Consider the following 16731-nt stretch of genomic DNA (forward strand, 5'->3'; position numbering starts at 1 on the left):
CTATAGACAACTACCGTACGTCCCGCTGGGGAACGAGTTGTGTAAATCGATGTAAGCGGACATGGTATCACTTTGCTGTATTTGTGACAGTGCGAAGGTGACAAATGGATGATATTGGTGCGAATGCATATTTGCATACTGCACAAGCTAAGGGTATAAGAGCCGATGACAGTCGAATAGCACTAGAACCCGGGTATACAATTGACACTTATAGTTATCCATTACTGGTACGATGTCTACCGAAAGGCGGGTATAGGTGCCTCATCCAATTCTCCACCATATCCCATCGGTACCGCTCCCATCGGTGTCTGCGCCATCACAGCTCTCGGGGGTGCTCTTGCTGGCTCAAGAGCTCGCAGGTGATCCTGACCCTCCGGAAGTGGTGGAACGGGTGGCGGAGGCATCTGACCACCCCTGTTGAGCCATGGCAGGAGGTTTGAGGTGCTCGGTTCGGTTTCGCTGAATTGTGTTTGGGGACGCGATTCACCGCCACTTCCACCGTAGACGTCGTAAATACTTCCCCCATAGCCAGTCTCCCGACCATCACCACCATATTGGGATTGTACCGGTACAGGGGCTGACGCTCGCATCGTGTCGTGTTTGTTGATAGCGTATGTCGACGGGACTCGGGGTACAGGTGGAACGGGAACGAAGGGGTTTTCATCCTGACCTGCTATTCCAGTGGCCATCCCATCTGCCAAAGCTGCTGTCATCCCATCCCCATATTGGGTCAGACCATACTCCGTCCTACCCTCATCGTAATCTCCCTCAGTGTAATATCCCGTCTGTGCGCGATTATCACTATAATACGTCTGAGTCGGGTCGTACATCGTATTCCCGTATTCGTCAACATAAGTATCGCGAGGTCGTCGACGACGTTGCGAGAGAGGAGTGATCGGAATCTCGGCACCGAAGCTAGAACGGGTCATGCGATTGTCGTAGTCGTCGAACGAGTCTCGAATGCGTTTTTCGTCATTGTCCCCATCTGGAATCTCTTCGCCTAGAGTCTTGCGTGCTCGCTTCTTGCGCTGACGATGGAGTCGCGTTAGCGCTTGCTGACTGTATTAGTGTGGGGACTCACCCATTGTGACCAAATCAAGTAAAGCATGATCAGAGCTACTAACACGCCTCCGACGATTCCTGCGGCCCATGTCAGACTGATCACAACCTAGTATTGATGGAGCGGACTCACCGACAATAGCGATTGAACTTAATCCGCTTTTCTGTTCCTCGCTGGTAGATCCAGAAGACGCTGCCGCAGAGCTCGCATCGGATACCGAAGAACTCTGAGCAGCAGCGAGGGCCGCTACGGCGGCTTGGCCTGACAACGTGACACCATTAGATACGAAGGTGGTCTCAGCGGTCGAGTGTGACGAAGCGGTGGCGGTTGAGGTGATGGTAGCAGCGTTTGAGATGTCAGTCAGCGAGACGCTGTTCACACTCGACCTTGTAGCGGCTGATGTGTAAAAAGATCAGCTCGGTTCGAAGGTATATATATCTCGCGATGAGAACGGGACTTACAACTCGATGCACTTGAGTTGTGATACAGAGAGGCCAAACTTGAAGTAGAGATATCTTCAGCCACTACGCCTAACCCGCGGTCGGTGGTAATTCGAGTGGTCGACGATGAAGTCGTATTCAAAGCCAAGGTTAGAGGTGTCGCGGTTGGTGTCAGCTTGCCGTTGAGGATACCACTCGAAGCAGAAGCGATAGCAGTCGGGAGAAGACGTGATATCGTTGCCGACGTCGATGAGATGGTCCCGGTCGAGGAGTACTCGTTGGCAAGAGAGATGTCTTGAAGACTCGAAGTTACAGTTGCCGAGCCGCTATCGGTGATCACAACGACTCTTGTGCTGCTGGACGGATGCGCTTGTGATGAACTTATTGAACCGGCTGCACTTAAAGTGATTGGAGAGCTATAATACGGAAAGCCGAATAAGCACAGACCATCATAAAGAGGCAGAAACAAGACTTGCCTTGATGCTGGAGGGCCACTCGTTGCTTGGGAGTTGGACAGCGACGGTCCGGAGGAGGAAGAGACGGAAGCCTGTCCGCTCGAATCGACGACCTGGGGTAACCAGCTAATCGATCCGTCCGCCTCCTTCGTGACGTATGGCACATCGAGCTCTTCGATCGGAGAGCCGGTCGTTATCGGCGTCGGCGGGTTAGAAGCAGGTGTAGCAATAGCGGTAGGCTTGGTCGCGGCGTCTGGAGTGGTGGTTACTAAAGGGCTACCGTCGGCAATAACACTTTCGCTAGATACCGCTGTGATGGGGGTGTTTGACGGGGCAACCGGCGCACCAGGCGCTAGTAAGCTTGTCGTCGGATCCTGAAGGGTCAGTGAGGACATGATCAGCTGCAGGCTATGGTATGCTTGCGCTCTGCGATGGACAAATATGAGATCTTATAGTATCCATACCAGTATAAGTGGATTAACGAGGCAGTCGTGTATCATCGCTGTCCAAACAACGCCGAAAATCTCAGTATACCCAAAAGAGGGGCTGCTCAAAGGATATAGAGAATGGACAGTGTCAGTATAGCCACTATCCGGTTTGGGCTGCGAATATCCTTTCTGTCGATCTGTGAAAGGAGGTCTACATTCGACGTTTCATCGGTCGGCCGCGGAGGAGGGCTGATCCATCACTCCTATGGCTCATGATGCCATTATTCGGTTATCGTGGTATCCGTCTGGCTCCTCTCAGTCTAGTATGCTCGAACACTAACACATATATCAGTGGGCAATTGATTTGTGCAATGTGAGATGTGAAGGAGTCTGGAATCGATTCAGCAGGATGACTGGATGACTTGATTGCCGGATAAATTGATCGTCCTCCACCGCTCGTTCACTCGTCGCTCAACATTTGTTTTTGAAATTTCACTTTCAAATCCCATACTTCTTTGTACCTTGCCTGTGCATCACTAGTACACACAGCTACAAATTTCGCACACCTCTGATCGCCCAGCTCATGCTGAGATCGCTGCTCCCACAACTACGTCGCACAGCTCACTCTCTGCCTCGCCTTCGTCCTGCCATCGTCCGAGCTCGCCCTGGACCTCTCTCCACCATGTCCGTCTCTACCCAAACTCCCGCTTCTTCGGCCTCTTCCTCTTCGTCCAAACCGCTCGTTGATCTGAAAGAAAGTCATCGACCTCCTAGACTTATTGGTATGCAGAAACTTGATAGAGCTGCGTTCGACGTACAGGTCAAAGTGTTATCAGCTGTGGTGGAAGCGTCCAAAATTGGGACGTTGAGATCAAATCCTGCTATCAAAGAGTGAGTTGGGCGAGCGAGTGATGGTGAACAAGCGATCGTCCTATCTTGTCATATGGAGACAGGGCTTCTCTCTTGGGCCTCTTATGGAATGATGGCTGATCATATGTCTACTGTGATATAGTTTGTTATTGGACTTGCCAAAAGTCAAGTTCATCGTCGATTCCAAGCAAGAAGGCGAGAGAGGTCTCAAGCTCCTCCGACTACGAGCGCAAGACGAGTCTGAATTACCTTCCGACGCATTGGAAGTCCTGAAAGCTGAGGGGAAGGGCTTCAGACAAGAGCTCATTTCTATGGGATACGATAATTGGTCTCCTTGTGAGTCTACATCTGTGTGAGGATTGCTTCACCCTTAGCACGATAGCTGATGTTGGATTTGGATGTAGCGGAGATTCTTGCAGCGGTTTTGCCAACTACGCAAAGCGATGATATTCCTTCGTCATTCACTTCGACTGGACATATCGGACATATGAACCTGAGAGAAGAGTGGTTACCATACCGATTCGTCATTGGTCAGGTCATTCTTGATGTGAGTGGCCGTACGATTCGTACCTTTCAAGCTGCTTATTGACTCGTGAGCGTAGAAAAACCCCGGATTGCGAACCATTGTCAACAAGCTGGACACGATCCATGCGCAATATAGGTACTTTGACATGGAAGTGATTGCGGGAGAGAAAGACTACATCACGAGCGTTGTAAGTTCCTCACCTTCCTCCACTGCACCCTGGAATCTAGCTATTCTACGTCCACATAATAGCTTGAGACTTGACTGACGCTTTTCGCGCAGAATGAATCCAACTGTATATTCACCTTCGATTTCTCGCGCGTATATTGGAACTCCCGATTACACGGCGAACACGATCGTCTGATCTCGCTCTTCCCTCCCGGGTCAATTGTGGCGGACGTGATGGCAGGTGTGGGACCGTTCGTAGTCCCTGCTGCTAAGAGGGGGGCGTATGTTTTGGGGAACGATCTGAATCCGGAAGGAGTGAAGTGGATGAGGGAGAACAGGGTGAAGAATCATGTGAGTGGTGGAATGACGACAGGCTGCAGATACATCCCTCGCCCGCCGAAGACGAGGATCTCCAGGGGGAGAAACAGCGCGTAGAAATAGACACGAAAGAGCAGTCACTGACAACCGTGATTCGAGAACAGGTGGAAGAGACCCTTCGAGTATTCGAAATGGACGGACACGACTTCATCTCTTTTGCAGTCCTCGAAGCATGGGAAAAATCTTTCACCCCGAGCACGATCATCTCGAAGAACGAACAGCGAAAGCGACAAAAAGAAGCTCGAAAAGAGCGAGAACGACTGAAGGCTGCGGAGGAAACTTCGGCCCCTTCTTCAATTGTCGAGAATATCACATCGTCGTTAGCCTCTCTTGCTTCCGCAATCTTACCATCGACGTCTACTACTTCGCAGGAGACAACTACCGCTTCTACTTCCAACCCTGCAACGGCAACCGAGACACAGTCAACACCACCACGTACCATCTCCCACTTCATCATGAACCTCCCCGATTCCGCACTCACTTTCCTCGGCTCATACTCCGGATCTTATACACCGCTTTTATCGATTCCATCATTCACTGAGGTGTATGGCGCAAAGGGAGAAGGAGTGGAGATGCCTATCGTACATTGTTATTGCTTCACGAGGGAGATTGAACGGGAGAAGGCAGAGCCCGATATTCTGAAAGTGAGTCTGTCGCCTCGGTTCTCCATCAACATCAGCAAACCAGCAATTGCTGTGGTGGTAACAGTGCTGACTCTTCGGCATTTGGTACAGCGTGCAAGCGAGTACCTGTCATACGACCTCACACCCCAAGTCGAGGATTACAATTTGCATCACGTCCGATCAGTGGCTCCCAACAAGGATATGTACTGCCTCGAATTCCGCCTACCAAGGGAAATCGCTTTCCGACCGTTGTCCACATCGAAGACTTCCACAACGCAGGAATAGGAGTAGAACCTTGGCTGCGAGATATGGGTGGTGCAATGTAGATGGCTGTATCATGCATAATGGCCTTCGTGCGCTTACTGCCCTCCAGATGCATGATGGCCTGCGTGGCAGGCGCAGCGTTTTTTGAAAGCAATATACTGGGTCGGAAGCGACCCTTTCATTTTATAAAATTGTACAAATAACCAAAAACGATGTACAACATCAGATTTCATCCTCATCCTCCTTCCATCACCAAAAAGAAGCACTCCTCCCCTCTCCTGGTTCACAGATTATGCCTGTATGGACCAATCTCACACTCCGACCATGAATTATGGACCCATTCCAGGCGACGAATGGTGCAAAGCGGGTGTTTGCGCTCTACTTCCTGTTCGACTACCCATCCTACTTTGTGCCGGTGTATGTTGTGCCGGTGTTCTGTAACGCGACGAGAGTTACATCAATATCGCAGGACCAGACCTCCTCAGAACCACGCCACTCACATGATACCACTCCCATATTGACTGTGCAGCAGTCCTCCACTCAACGTTATTTGATTCCGGCCGAAACCAGGTAACAACATACTACCGTCCCACCCATCAAACCCATCTGACGACATGAAAGTGGGCAGATACTCTGCCCAGCCAGCAGAAGCTTGAGGGGTGGAGTACGAGTTGCCCGTAGCGGGGTTTTGGAGGAACGCGGCTGTCGGTGAGGGGGCTATTGACGGGCCAGCTTGGGAAGGGAGGATCCTGTCACGTCAAAGCACACTCATTAGCTATGGGGATTACAGTACCAGCGAAGTCCCACTTACATCATATCACCACCTTGTGGAATGAATGTGAACTGCGTCTCTCCTGAATGACCTGGCAACATCTCACCCGGTTGCCAATTCGCCGTCTGATCCATCAGCTGCGGGTCATATACGCCCGTACCAGCAGCTGCAGTAGCTTGTTGCTGTTGACTTTGCGTCGCTCCGTTGCCTGTCGGACCGCCTGCCATAGCCGCAGCATTCGCACTCGCATTGAGTTGGTCGATCACGCTCATGTGATGATGCAAGGAATGAGCATGAGCATGGTGAGGGTGCGCTTGAGCGGCTAAGGGTCCACCCGGAGAAGCGGGCGCGGTGCCGGGACCATAACGAAGTTCTCGAGTTTTTCGCACGATTTCCCGGATGAAAGCGGCATAGATCGCTGGTTGATGAGATGGATCAACAGCGCAGTCTTCGAGGATGTCGGCCATTTCGCTGTTAGGTGCCACGTTAGATATCAGCAAACGCCTGTTGATGTAGGGCTTCCGCGAACTCACGAGACGAGCTTGAAGATAGGTTCTTCAGAGTCGTGATATGGTCGCAGCTCAGGCTTGAGCAGCTTCAGCAAGGAGAGCAGCTGTACAGAAGGTCAGCATGGCCTACATTTTCATCCAGTTGGCATGCACTTACAGCATAACTGCACATGACGAAATTGGTGTCGGGGAGATAAGGCAGATATCCCTTAGGCAAGAACTCCTCCTTAACAACGGTGCACACCCGCTGAACACGACCGAAATCAGCCTGTGTCATCATCCCGTACTACATGCAAGCTTACCGTTGCAGCCTCATACACGTTGGTGAGGAAGAATGAAATATCCATCTTGGCCCTCTGTATAAGATTATCAGCTCCTGTCCACCGCTGCGTATCGCCAGACGCACCTCTAACGCATTCTCCAAGCCGAACGAGTACAGCACCAACGACGAATACGCAAAATAGAACTGAGCTCGACTGTCGTACTCCAGCTTGCTGTCGACGGTCGCGGAGAATCTGTCGTTGGACAAATCAGCTGTGGGTCCGCCATTGCCCCAAGCGCTGACGGACTTTTCAGGCTTATTCCACTGCAAAGTGCGATATATCAGTCTTGCGATTACAGACATATAGGCTGTTCGGACTCACCTCTGTCAACCACCTTCTCAGCTCCTCATGCGCAGAGCGTACTATCAACATGTCTATTCGTCGTGTCAGCTTGTACGTCAGCGAAACTGCTTGAAATAGCTCACAATCGCAGTCGTGTCTTAATCCCGAGATCGTAGTCGTCGACGAGTAGATAGAATCGATGGCCCGTGACATGATCTGCTGTAGCACGACATATGCAGACAGAGCTTGGTCCGATGGCAAGGAGAACCGTTGCTGATGCCAAGATGCTTCGCAAGCGTTACGGATTATGTAGTCTTCGCGAAGAGTGTAGGGTTTTCCCATCTGAGCGCTGAGTGATCGGTCCAAGACAAAGCAATGCAACCAACATCGTTCTCGGTTGATTATCTGATCGAAGGTCAGCTCGGAGCAGACTTGGTGGTACAGTTAGCTTACCTCTAGATCTCTAGCTCTTCCCTCTTCAGTATCTAAGCCAGACATGATGCTCTTTCGATGCAAGTTTAGGTCGGTTGCCATTCTGGTATCTCGATTAGCGAGGCTTTGAGTACAGCATAGAATAGCTCACCGAATAGCCATACCTAACATCAACCATGTTCTATCTTGCTCGAAAGTCTTCTCGGGACCCAGCGTCCACAACGAGAGTAGCAAATATGCTTGAACGACCTCTACACTCTTATATCTATGACATAAGTCAGCTCCATTCCTATCGGTGATACTGCACAGCGACCTACCCTCGTGATGGAACCTCGAATGCAAGACGCTTAGCGTACGCTGAAAGCTGATGATGCAGATCCGGCCGTTTGTGGTGATATCGAGCGGCAATGGCACAGATTCTGGACATCTTCGTCAGTAGTGATCGTTGGTGTCAGAAATGCTCCTCACTCACACTGTGCATAGGAATTGACTCCGTTGCAGGACCAAATCGGGAGTGTGAAATTCTTTGTAAACCAGGGGTACCTGGAACGACACTGAATCTGACAAATCAGCGGGCGGTTGATACAAAGGGTTCAAAGAACTGACTGTTATCAAAGAATATGTCGAATAATTCGCCGATCTCTTCGCGAGTGACCATTGTAAGAAGCTCGGGAAGTCGATCGTCTGTTCCAGGGAGGGTCAGAGTCGCAGAAGCGCCTGTAATAAATACGTCAGGTCGGACTTTCGGAAAGTCACTAATAAATACATACCAGGTTTGAAGTAGTTGTGCGATGCCACTCCTCTGCCGCTGTGTCCATACGCCGCCCCTTCCTCTTCGTCACCTGCATCTCCACCTCGCACGTCACTCGTTGCCATTCTATAGCTACTTGAGCTCATGCTCATCGCGCTACTACTTCGACCGGCGTTCGTCCGCCCATCCATCGCAAGCGGAGAGGGTCGATGAGAGTGGGACGATTTCCCGTTGTGGTTTGTGTATGCCTGTGACACCAGATGCTTCTTATTTGATACATCTGTATTTTGTAGACTCGCTTCTGCCAGTAGACCGAGAGGAGAAAGAACGTTATCGGGCAGAGAATGCAGACGTGGTGACATTGGTGGTTGATGCGAATGTCCCGCTTGTCCATGGGCGGAATCTTCCCCCCTAACCTGGTTCTGCAGATCGAATGAGCCGGCATAGTTGTCCGTAGGTGCGCTATAAGCTTGACGATTCATGGCAACAGCCAGAGTCGGAACCACGGAGGGTGCGGTATGTGAGGTGATGAGATTGATGACGTCCTGGTCGTTCGTAGTAGAATGAAGAGCGGTGGAAAAGGAATTGAGCGAGGATTGGTCGATATTACTGAGAGCCTGGACACATGGTACGTTCAGCTCTGCGACACGATTATCAAGTATGATTGATGACAACTCACTGATCCTATGCCCTTTAATGCAGCTTCCATCTTGGCAACTTTCGCTGCCAAAGCTTCGTTCTTCCTTGTACTCCGCTTCCCTCTGTTCGACTCCTCGAAAATACACTCGTGCCCTCCTGATTTGCAACGCTGCAAGAGAGGTTAGTTGATAGACACGGAAGATAAGTACAAGACACACCTTGCAGGGCCCACCAGGTGGACCATTATCGTCCGGTATACATCGCATCTTGATTTTTCGACAAGCGATACAAGCTCTGTTGGGATATGAGTGACCGCAATGTTGGTCTGAATGAAATATTCCACTCACCTCGACCCTCTTGTCAATTTGACTTTGGGCTTTCCTTCCTGACCTTTACCCTTGCCTCCTTTTCCTCGTCCGACCGGTGTACCCTTCCCACTTCCGCCTGCATCGTCATCTCCATCATCATCATCATCGTCATCGTCGTCGTCTCCATCACTATCCCCATCCTTCCCCTGTGATGATCCTCCATCCCGCATCATTGCTTCTCCTGCATCTGATAATCTCGGCTTCTTGTCTTGGTGCACTCCAGCTGCGTTCAACGTTTGAGGTTCGTAGGTAGTCGAATTGTGTAATGGTGAAGGGGTGAAAGGGTTCGGCATGGATTGATATGCTGAAGCATAAGGATGCGAAGGCATCTGAACCCAGACCGCTTCGTCACCTTGTTGCGGGGGTGGTTGAGCATTGCCATAGTTTGGAGCTCCACCACTGTTCTCCCACGATCGCTTCATCGGACGGACGTTCTATCACGAATGGATGTTGTTGTTGTTTTTGTTTATTGTTGTTGCTGTCGACTAAGCGACGGTATGAAAAGCTTCAACCTCGGGAACCACTCCGCACAAAAGCGGAAAAGCCGGCTTCTTTTTTCTTCGCCTTTCTATGCAATGGCTTGCCTTCTCGTATGATCCCTTGTAAGAAAGATGTCAACCTCGAGGTGTCGTGATGGTTAGATTTGAGGCAAGCAAGGAAGGTTGTTATGTATATATTTAGCTGTATCCTTGGTGAGGATGTATGAAGAGAGACGGTGGATTGCTCGGTGGCTTCATTTGCCGGTAACAATGCAAGATACTACACACCCAATAACACATCGTCCGGTTCCAAGCGAGAATCCCTCAACCGGCGTTATCCCTCATTGTGTATCGGAGTTATCCCCAAACCACGAGATGTGGCACTGACCGGCTACTTATTCTTATAGCAAAGCTAGGCACGATGGATGGCATCATTTTGTTGACGATGAACGAGATTTCACGGACATCCGGACACTGAGGTCCTCACTTATAGTAGTCTGACAAAGCGAACATCAACTTGATCTTGCACATCAAACTCACTTGCACTTGACGAGGTACACAGTGATCCTCATCCACTCCTCTCCACTATGAGCTTCGGCTCCTGCAGCCGACACGTTCTTCAACGGCCGCAAGCGATCTTCTCCGTAGCTGGTCCATCGAGAAATGTGCACACGTCATGGTCTTCGAGGGCGCGTGCGCCGTCGTTGGTCGACAAGCTGCCGCAGGCAAGAGGTCGACAAATGATACAGAAACCCCCACGAGCTACTGTCGCAAACGCCGACCTGCAAGGCTCCATACGGCATCGCGGGGTACCGTCAGTGCTAGCATCTGCCTTCTCCACCTCATCACGGCGATCCGTTCCTCCACCTTCCTCCACATCGACGCCACCCCCTCAAGCTGTCGCTGTCACCACACCCGACAAAGCAGCTGTACCCGCCGGCCCGAAAGTCGACAAGTCGCAAGACAAGACAGATTGGAGTATCATTGTCAAGCTAGCCGGCAATATCTGGCCGAAAGATAACCCAAAAGTCAAGCTAAGAGTAATAGGAGCTCTCACCCTCTTAGTTGCTGGAAAGGTTTTGAACGTTCAAGTACCATTCTTCTTCAAAGCCATCATAGATGGTCTTAATGTACCTATCACGGACTCGACCACTGTATGGGTGCTGGCGGGAGCAAGTATAGCCGGTTGTGAGTTGCGCTTTTCATATTGAGCCGTTCTTATCTGATAAGCTCGATACAGATGGTGCTGCTAGAATCCTGACCACACTCTTCGGCGAGTTGAGAAATGCGGTCTTCGCTTCGGTATCACAGAGTGCGATCCGAAAAGTCGCTAGGGAGACGTTTGAGCATCTCCTTAGCATGGACATGAAGTTTCACCTGGAAAGGCAGACAGGTGGTTTGACAAGAGCAATCGATCGAGGAACCAAGTGAGTGTCGCTAGCACATCCTCATGATTAACACTATTGCTGACATCACTGTCACAGAGGCATATCATTCATTCTTTCCTCCATTGTGTTCCATGTCATTCCCACAGCCCTCGAAATCAGCATGGTTTGCGGTATCCTCTCATACAAATTCGGATGGGACTTTGCAGCTGTCACCGGTATCACGATGGTCCTGTATACTTGGTTCACTGTGCAGACGACCGCGTGGAGAACAAAGTTTAGGAAAGATGCGAACTCGGCGGACAACAAGGGTGCAACTGTTGCAGTGGACTCGTTGATCAACTACGAGGCAGTCAAGGTGGGTTGTTGTCGTCAAAGACAAGGATGTTGAATTGTTGGCTTATCTGGTTTTACTGCAGGCCTTCAACAACGAACGATTCGAGGTGGCCCAGTACGATGCGACCCTCAAGACGTATGAAAAGGCTTCCGTCAAGATCGCAACTTCATTGGCTGCGCTCAACTCTGGACAAAACCTCATCTTCTCTAGTGCTCTTACGATGATGATGCTGCTCGGTGCTCAGGGCATAGTAAAGGGTGAGATGCCAATTACCGATAGGTCATGCTTGCGAACGAAGCTAACGATGATGTTAGGCACAATGACGGTCGGAGACCTGGTCATGATCAACCAGCTTGTTTTCCAGCTTTCCCTTCCACTCAACTTCCTTGGAACCGTTTACCGAGAACTGCGTCAGAGTTTGATCGACATGGACGTCATGTTCAACCTACAGTCTCTCGATTCAGCCATCAAAGTGAGCGAGCCTAAGGTCTATGTGGTGGCTTTACTGACAACCTGCGCAGGACAAACCCAATACTAAACCCTTGGCACTCAAGGGCGGCGAAATCCGTTTTGATAATGTCAATTTTGGATACCACCCTGATCGACCGATCTTCAAGGATATCTCGTTCACCATTCCTGCAGGTAAGAAGGTCGCCATCGTCGGACCTTCCGGTTGCGGAAAGTCTACTGTATTCCGACTCCTCTTCCGATTCTACGACTCCCAATCTGGTCGAATCCTTATAGATGGACAAGATATCAAAGACGTTTCCCTCGAATCACTTAGAAAAGCGATTGGAGTAGTCCCGCAAGATACACCACTCTTCCACGCAGACATCCTACATAATATCAGATACGGAAACCTAGAAGCGAGTGACGAAGAGGTCATCGCGGCTGCGAAGAAGGCGCATGTGGAGGAGACGATACAAAGGTTACCGGAGAAGTACAAGACGAAGGTGGGAGAGAGGGGATTGATGATCTCAGGAGGAGAGAAACAGAGATTGGCAGTTGCGAGATTGTTGTTGAAGGATCCACCAATCCTGTTCTTTGACGAGGCGACATCGGCTTTGGACGTCTACACGGAGACGGAATTGATGAGGAACATCAACTCTTTGTTGGTCGACCAGATCAAGACGAGTGTCTTCATCGCCCATCGGTAAGTCCATTTTTGCGCACTCACTCCCATTCCTTGCAGTGTCAAATAAGCTAATCACCTTGAACCCTCGTGTAGACTGCGAACCATCTCCGACGCGGATCTCATCATCGTCCTTCGAGACGGTAAAGTTGCCGAACAAGGATCTCACGAAGAGCTCATGAAGATCGAAGGAGGCGTATATTACAGATTGTGGCAAGCCCAATTGACCGAAAGTACACAAGCGACGGCGGCTGATCCCCAGAGGGAAGAAGCAGAAGTTGTGAAGACGACTTCGGAGAAGAAGTGAATATGAATGATATAGATTGGACGGTTATCAACAGGTTGCATGTGGATGTATATATCATGAACGGCTATTTGCGAAGGACGGAAGAACATATCAACAGCTATTAGTGAAGAGGGTGATGAGCACGAAATCTAGCAATAGAAATGGAACGTATGGGAGATTGATGTGATGGACAGCAAATCTGTCGACAGGGGAAGAGCGTGACGACTGATTGTTTGGGAACCCAGTGAGTTGAAACAAGTATACTGATGGTGTTTTGAGACAGAGAGAGCACTGTATATGGTTTTAAAGTGGAGAACAGTTGGTATATGTACAAAACCAGAAGGAGATAAGGAACATGACAGATAAGAGCAAGTGGAAGATTGTGGTGGCCTAGGTAATGATAAAGGTGGGTTTTGTGACAACCAAGAGTGATGGGGACATGTTCCAACAGGAAGAAATGCTGGGAAAAGCAAGGGAAGTTGCAAAGCAGAATGAAGAAGTGAGGTTCGATCTTCATAGGCAAGGTTCCCCCAGAAGTACATACTACTGTTTGGGCTCAATCTCAGTACTGATTGTAACCACAAATGGTGTGCGCTCTTTCAAAAGTAGGGAGTATATGGGTCGCTAGCTCCCTGCCACAATACCGTCACACTGTATTTCTGTTGTTGTTGATTTGTCTTGATGCACCAGAACTTTGTCAACCTTATCTCGAAGGATTTCCGGACCACTTGACCACTGGTGATAAATCTCCCTGGGAAATGCCCTCTTTTGCTTTCCGGACTCTGGTTGGGTTTCTGCTGATACTTTCAGATCTGTCAGGATTATGCTCTGGTCTCGGTCCAGGTGAGTAATACGCGATGTGATTGTGGCCTGTGTTTTGAAGTGGCATGTACCATCCTTGTCTTTCATCCTCAGGCCTGTTGTGTTTACCCCTGTTGATGCGGACTCATCTTTGGTGCTCCAAATCTCCACACCCAGAGAAGCCGCTCCAGGCTTGCTGAGAAGTTTGTCTGCTCCATCAACTACCGTGATCATGAACTCAATAGAATGCCTCCCATACGTTCCTTGGGCTTTTGTGGTCAGTATAGGTATGATTTCCCTCTCAAAAATCGGCCCAGCAATACCTTTAGTGAAAACCCTTTTAGATGGATCATAATTGACTGTGGATGTCCTTGTAGAAATACTTCCATGACCTGCCGGCTTACCAGTCTGTGTTTGGTTGCTGCTCCGAAGGTCGTTGTAGGGACTTGGAGGATTGAAAATTGGGGGCGCTGAAGACAAAAGAGCATGAGTGTTTTGTGAAGCCAAAGCGAAATTCCCGCATTGATGAGGGTATTGGTTGGTGAAAGAAGTTCTGATGGAAGACACATTGCTTGGGCCACCTTGTCCTTGACCATGCTGTGACATGATAAGGGTGTTTGGATCATAACCAAGTTGTTGGTCAGAGGTATGCCTGCCTGAGGCAGACATGAAGCTTGAATAATCTTGTGCCTGCTTGTGATTCTTGTGGGGTTCGGAATGGGAACTTGTAGCATAAGCAGGATGTTGGTCATCAGAAGCACGGCCAAAGGCATACATGGACTTTGAGTGATGTTCTGCTTGATCATGACATGGTATGGGAAATGCATTCTGATTACAACCAGAAGGTTGATTGGGGGGATGCAGATCAAAGGCAGACGCGGGACCAAAGGCAGGCGTGGGACCAAAGGCAGACAGGGAATTTGGGCCAGACTGTATTTCATTGTGATGCTGAGCAGGAGGGAGCCTTGTGGGAAGACCAGTATGTTGACCGGTAGAAGGAAGACCCAAGGCATATATGGAGCTTGGGCCTTGATGTGTTTGATCAGCTTGCTGTGCGGGAAGGGGCATTATGTCATAGTTGGGAGGCTGACCAGTAGTAAACGATCCCATTGAAGAAGTCAAGCTTGGGCCATATTGGGCTTGATCATCTTGAGGCACAAAAGGGGTGTTTGACTGAAGACCGGGAGTTTGCCTATCAAAATCAGTGGACTGTGAGCCATGTTGTGCCTGTGTATCAAATGCAGTCCAATCCTCAGGGAGAGCATGACCAAATGGTTGGTTTTGATTGGATGGTTGCCCACGCAGGTAGGACAAATTGCCATAGGGGTGTTGCCTAGCATCGTTTGTGCTGCAATTGCTGTGGGAAGATTGCTTTGGTCGGATTTCTTTTGGCATTCTGAGTAATTGGGTATTCTGGTAGGTTTTGGTGGGATTTATGTGATGGCAGGATTCTGTTGTATAGTAGTTGCTTGTGGGATGGAAAAGGAATGGGAATGTGTGATTGGGATTAGGAAGATGCTGTGGTACATATAGACAAGACAGAGGAGTTTTCCACTGCGCAGTGTGTAGGGTAGGGAGGGCCTCATGAGCAAGCATCACTGCCACTGAAAGGATGTGGTTGAAGCTCATTTGCAATGACCTCATTGACACATTTATGTCATCCACAGTGGCTTTGATGCTCCAGCCACAGAGATCACAAAGGTGAACAAAGGTTCTTTATGTATGGCAATGACAGTCATCACCATATCTTTCTATTCAACTGTAATTATCGTCTTGCAACACTGTTGTCATACATCCAGCAAAGACGTCATAGGTGATGTCAAATCACACAAATGATGTCAAAGATGTCATTTGCTGACATTGTGGTACAACAAGGTCCGTATAGGATAAGAACGGACATCAACGGGAACTCTATTGAGTCACGTGAATAATCTGAACGAAAGTCAACAGATGCTCTGAGAAGCTTCATTGAGGGATAAAATAGCTTCTGTAAGACGAAGAACAGAAGGAGATTGACACACTCTGCAAACCTTAGGACAACAACAACACAACTTCAACAGACGCTCTATCGACCTTTGACCTGGCGTCAGGAAGAGGACCACTGTAGGGTCAATAGAGGTTCGCACACAGCTCGCCTTATTCCCACCCACCTCGGTAGTTGTGTAGTTAGTTAGAACAAGGTTAGATAATAGCATATACATACTTTGACGGCACCATGAGACATGTATGCATATGGTCATCTATCCTACTTCGACCTAGATGCAAGCGACCCTCAATCAAAGTAATAGTGGCAGGATGGTCGGACAAGAACCGGACAGTTATCCCCTTCTCCGTCGAATCTTGGTGGTACCATGCATGGCCTATGATGAGACCTATGGTGGAGTGCTACAACCTAATACCAAGAATGCATAGCTCCTTGCCACGGTGTATAAAACCAAAGGGTGAGCATGAAAGGGTGTTGATGTCACCACGAAGGACACAAGGTTCTCTTAGAAAATGCTGTCTGATCCCTTATTGGCTTCTGTCACGATGATCAACAGAGGCTTCAATTAATGAGGCCCTGTCACACCATGTGGACGAGGTTGAGCAATATCAGCAAAGCAAGTCAACTACAACAACAAGATGGACAACATAGTCAGCAAGAATGACACAATGGACGAGTTACTCAGTGAGATTAACAAGAATGACAAGAATGACTTCCACAAAATTGACTATGACAAGCATGACAAGAATATAAGGGGAACAACCTCCAGATGAGCATGTGGCCTTGGACTGACTGAAGGCTGAGTGATATTGTCAAGAGTGATAGGAAATGTACGAGGCATGACTTTCATCCGGGAAATCATTTGAGCAAAGAGTGTAAGAATGAGGATAGCCATTCTCCTATATCTTCCATCAATCCATCCATTCATCTATGTTGAGCAATAATCTTTTACTTTGGCAAGTTAATTAAATTAACCCGAGGGATAGATGGGTTTATTGCATCATGTTCCATGAGTTTGATAAGAATAGTGGTTGAAGTGGCA

The 16731-nt window shown here is 49.2% G+C and overlaps 4 protein-coding genes across 4 annotated transcripts; 2 read left to right on the forward strand and 2 right to left on the reverse strand.

The window, feature by feature from the left end:
* Positions 1-236: 236 nt before the first annotated feature.
* On the reverse strand, positions 237-2350 carry CI109_104836 (uncharacterized protein; the record flags this gene model as incomplete). Its single annotated transcript, XM_032007302.1, has 4 exons — positions 237-1028; positions 1082-1140; positions 1193-1456; positions 1522-2350. 4 exons carry the CDS (start codon positions 2348-2350, stop codon positions 237-239), a joined length of 1944 nt encoding a protein of 647 aa, XP_031858416.1.
* Positions 2351-2966: 616 nt separating this feature from the next.
* On the forward strand, positions 2967-5230 carry CI109_104837 (uncharacterized protein; the record flags this gene model as incomplete). The annotated part of the gene is made up of 7 exons (XM_032007301.2): positions 2967-3274; positions 3396-3589; positions 3658-3800; positions 3856-3966; positions 4059-4295; positions 4427-4966; positions 5057-5230. 7 exons carry the CDS (start codon positions 2967-2969, stop codon positions 5228-5230), a joined length of 1707 nt encoding a protein of 568 aa, XP_031858415.2.
* Positions 5231-5538: 308 nt separating this feature from the next.
* On the reverse strand, positions 5539-9707 carry CI109_104838 (uncharacterized protein; the record flags this gene model as incomplete). The annotated part of the gene is made up of 18 exons (XM_032007300.1): positions 5539-5644; positions 5710-5958; positions 6021-6452; positions 6515-6594; positions 6648-6737; positions 6793-6846; positions 6897-7076; positions 7135-7187; positions 7239-7500; positions 7549-7630; positions 7679-7792; positions 7845-7946; positions 8000-8081; positions 8134-8244; positions 8298-8895; positions 8958-9086; positions 9136-9211; positions 9265-9707. The coding sequence occupies 18 exons, from the start codon at positions 9705-9707 to the stop codon at positions 5539-5541; spliced, it is 3243 nt and encodes a 1080-aa protein (XP_031858414.1).
* Positions 9708-10351: 644 nt separating this feature from the next.
* CI109_104839 (iron-sulfur clusters transporter ATM1, mitochondrial) lies at positions 10352-12925 on the forward strand (the record flags this gene model as incomplete). The annotated part of the gene is made up of 7 exons (XM_032007299.1): positions 10352-10952; positions 11005-11191; positions 11249-11507; positions 11569-11743; positions 11801-11958; positions 12008-12639; positions 12715-12925. The coding sequence occupies 7 exons, from the start codon at positions 10352-10354 to the stop codon at positions 12923-12925; spliced, it is 2223 nt and encodes a 740-aa protein (XP_031858413.1).
* Positions 12926-16731: the final 3806 nt, after the last annotated feature.

Source organism: Kwoniella shandongensis, chromosome 8, assembly GCF_008629635.2.
Source record: "Kwoniella shandongensis chromosome 8, complete sequence".
Taxonomy (NCBI): Eukaryota; Fungi; Basidiomycota; class Tremellomycetes; order Tremellales; family Cryptococcaceae; genus Kwoniella; species Kwoniella shandongensis.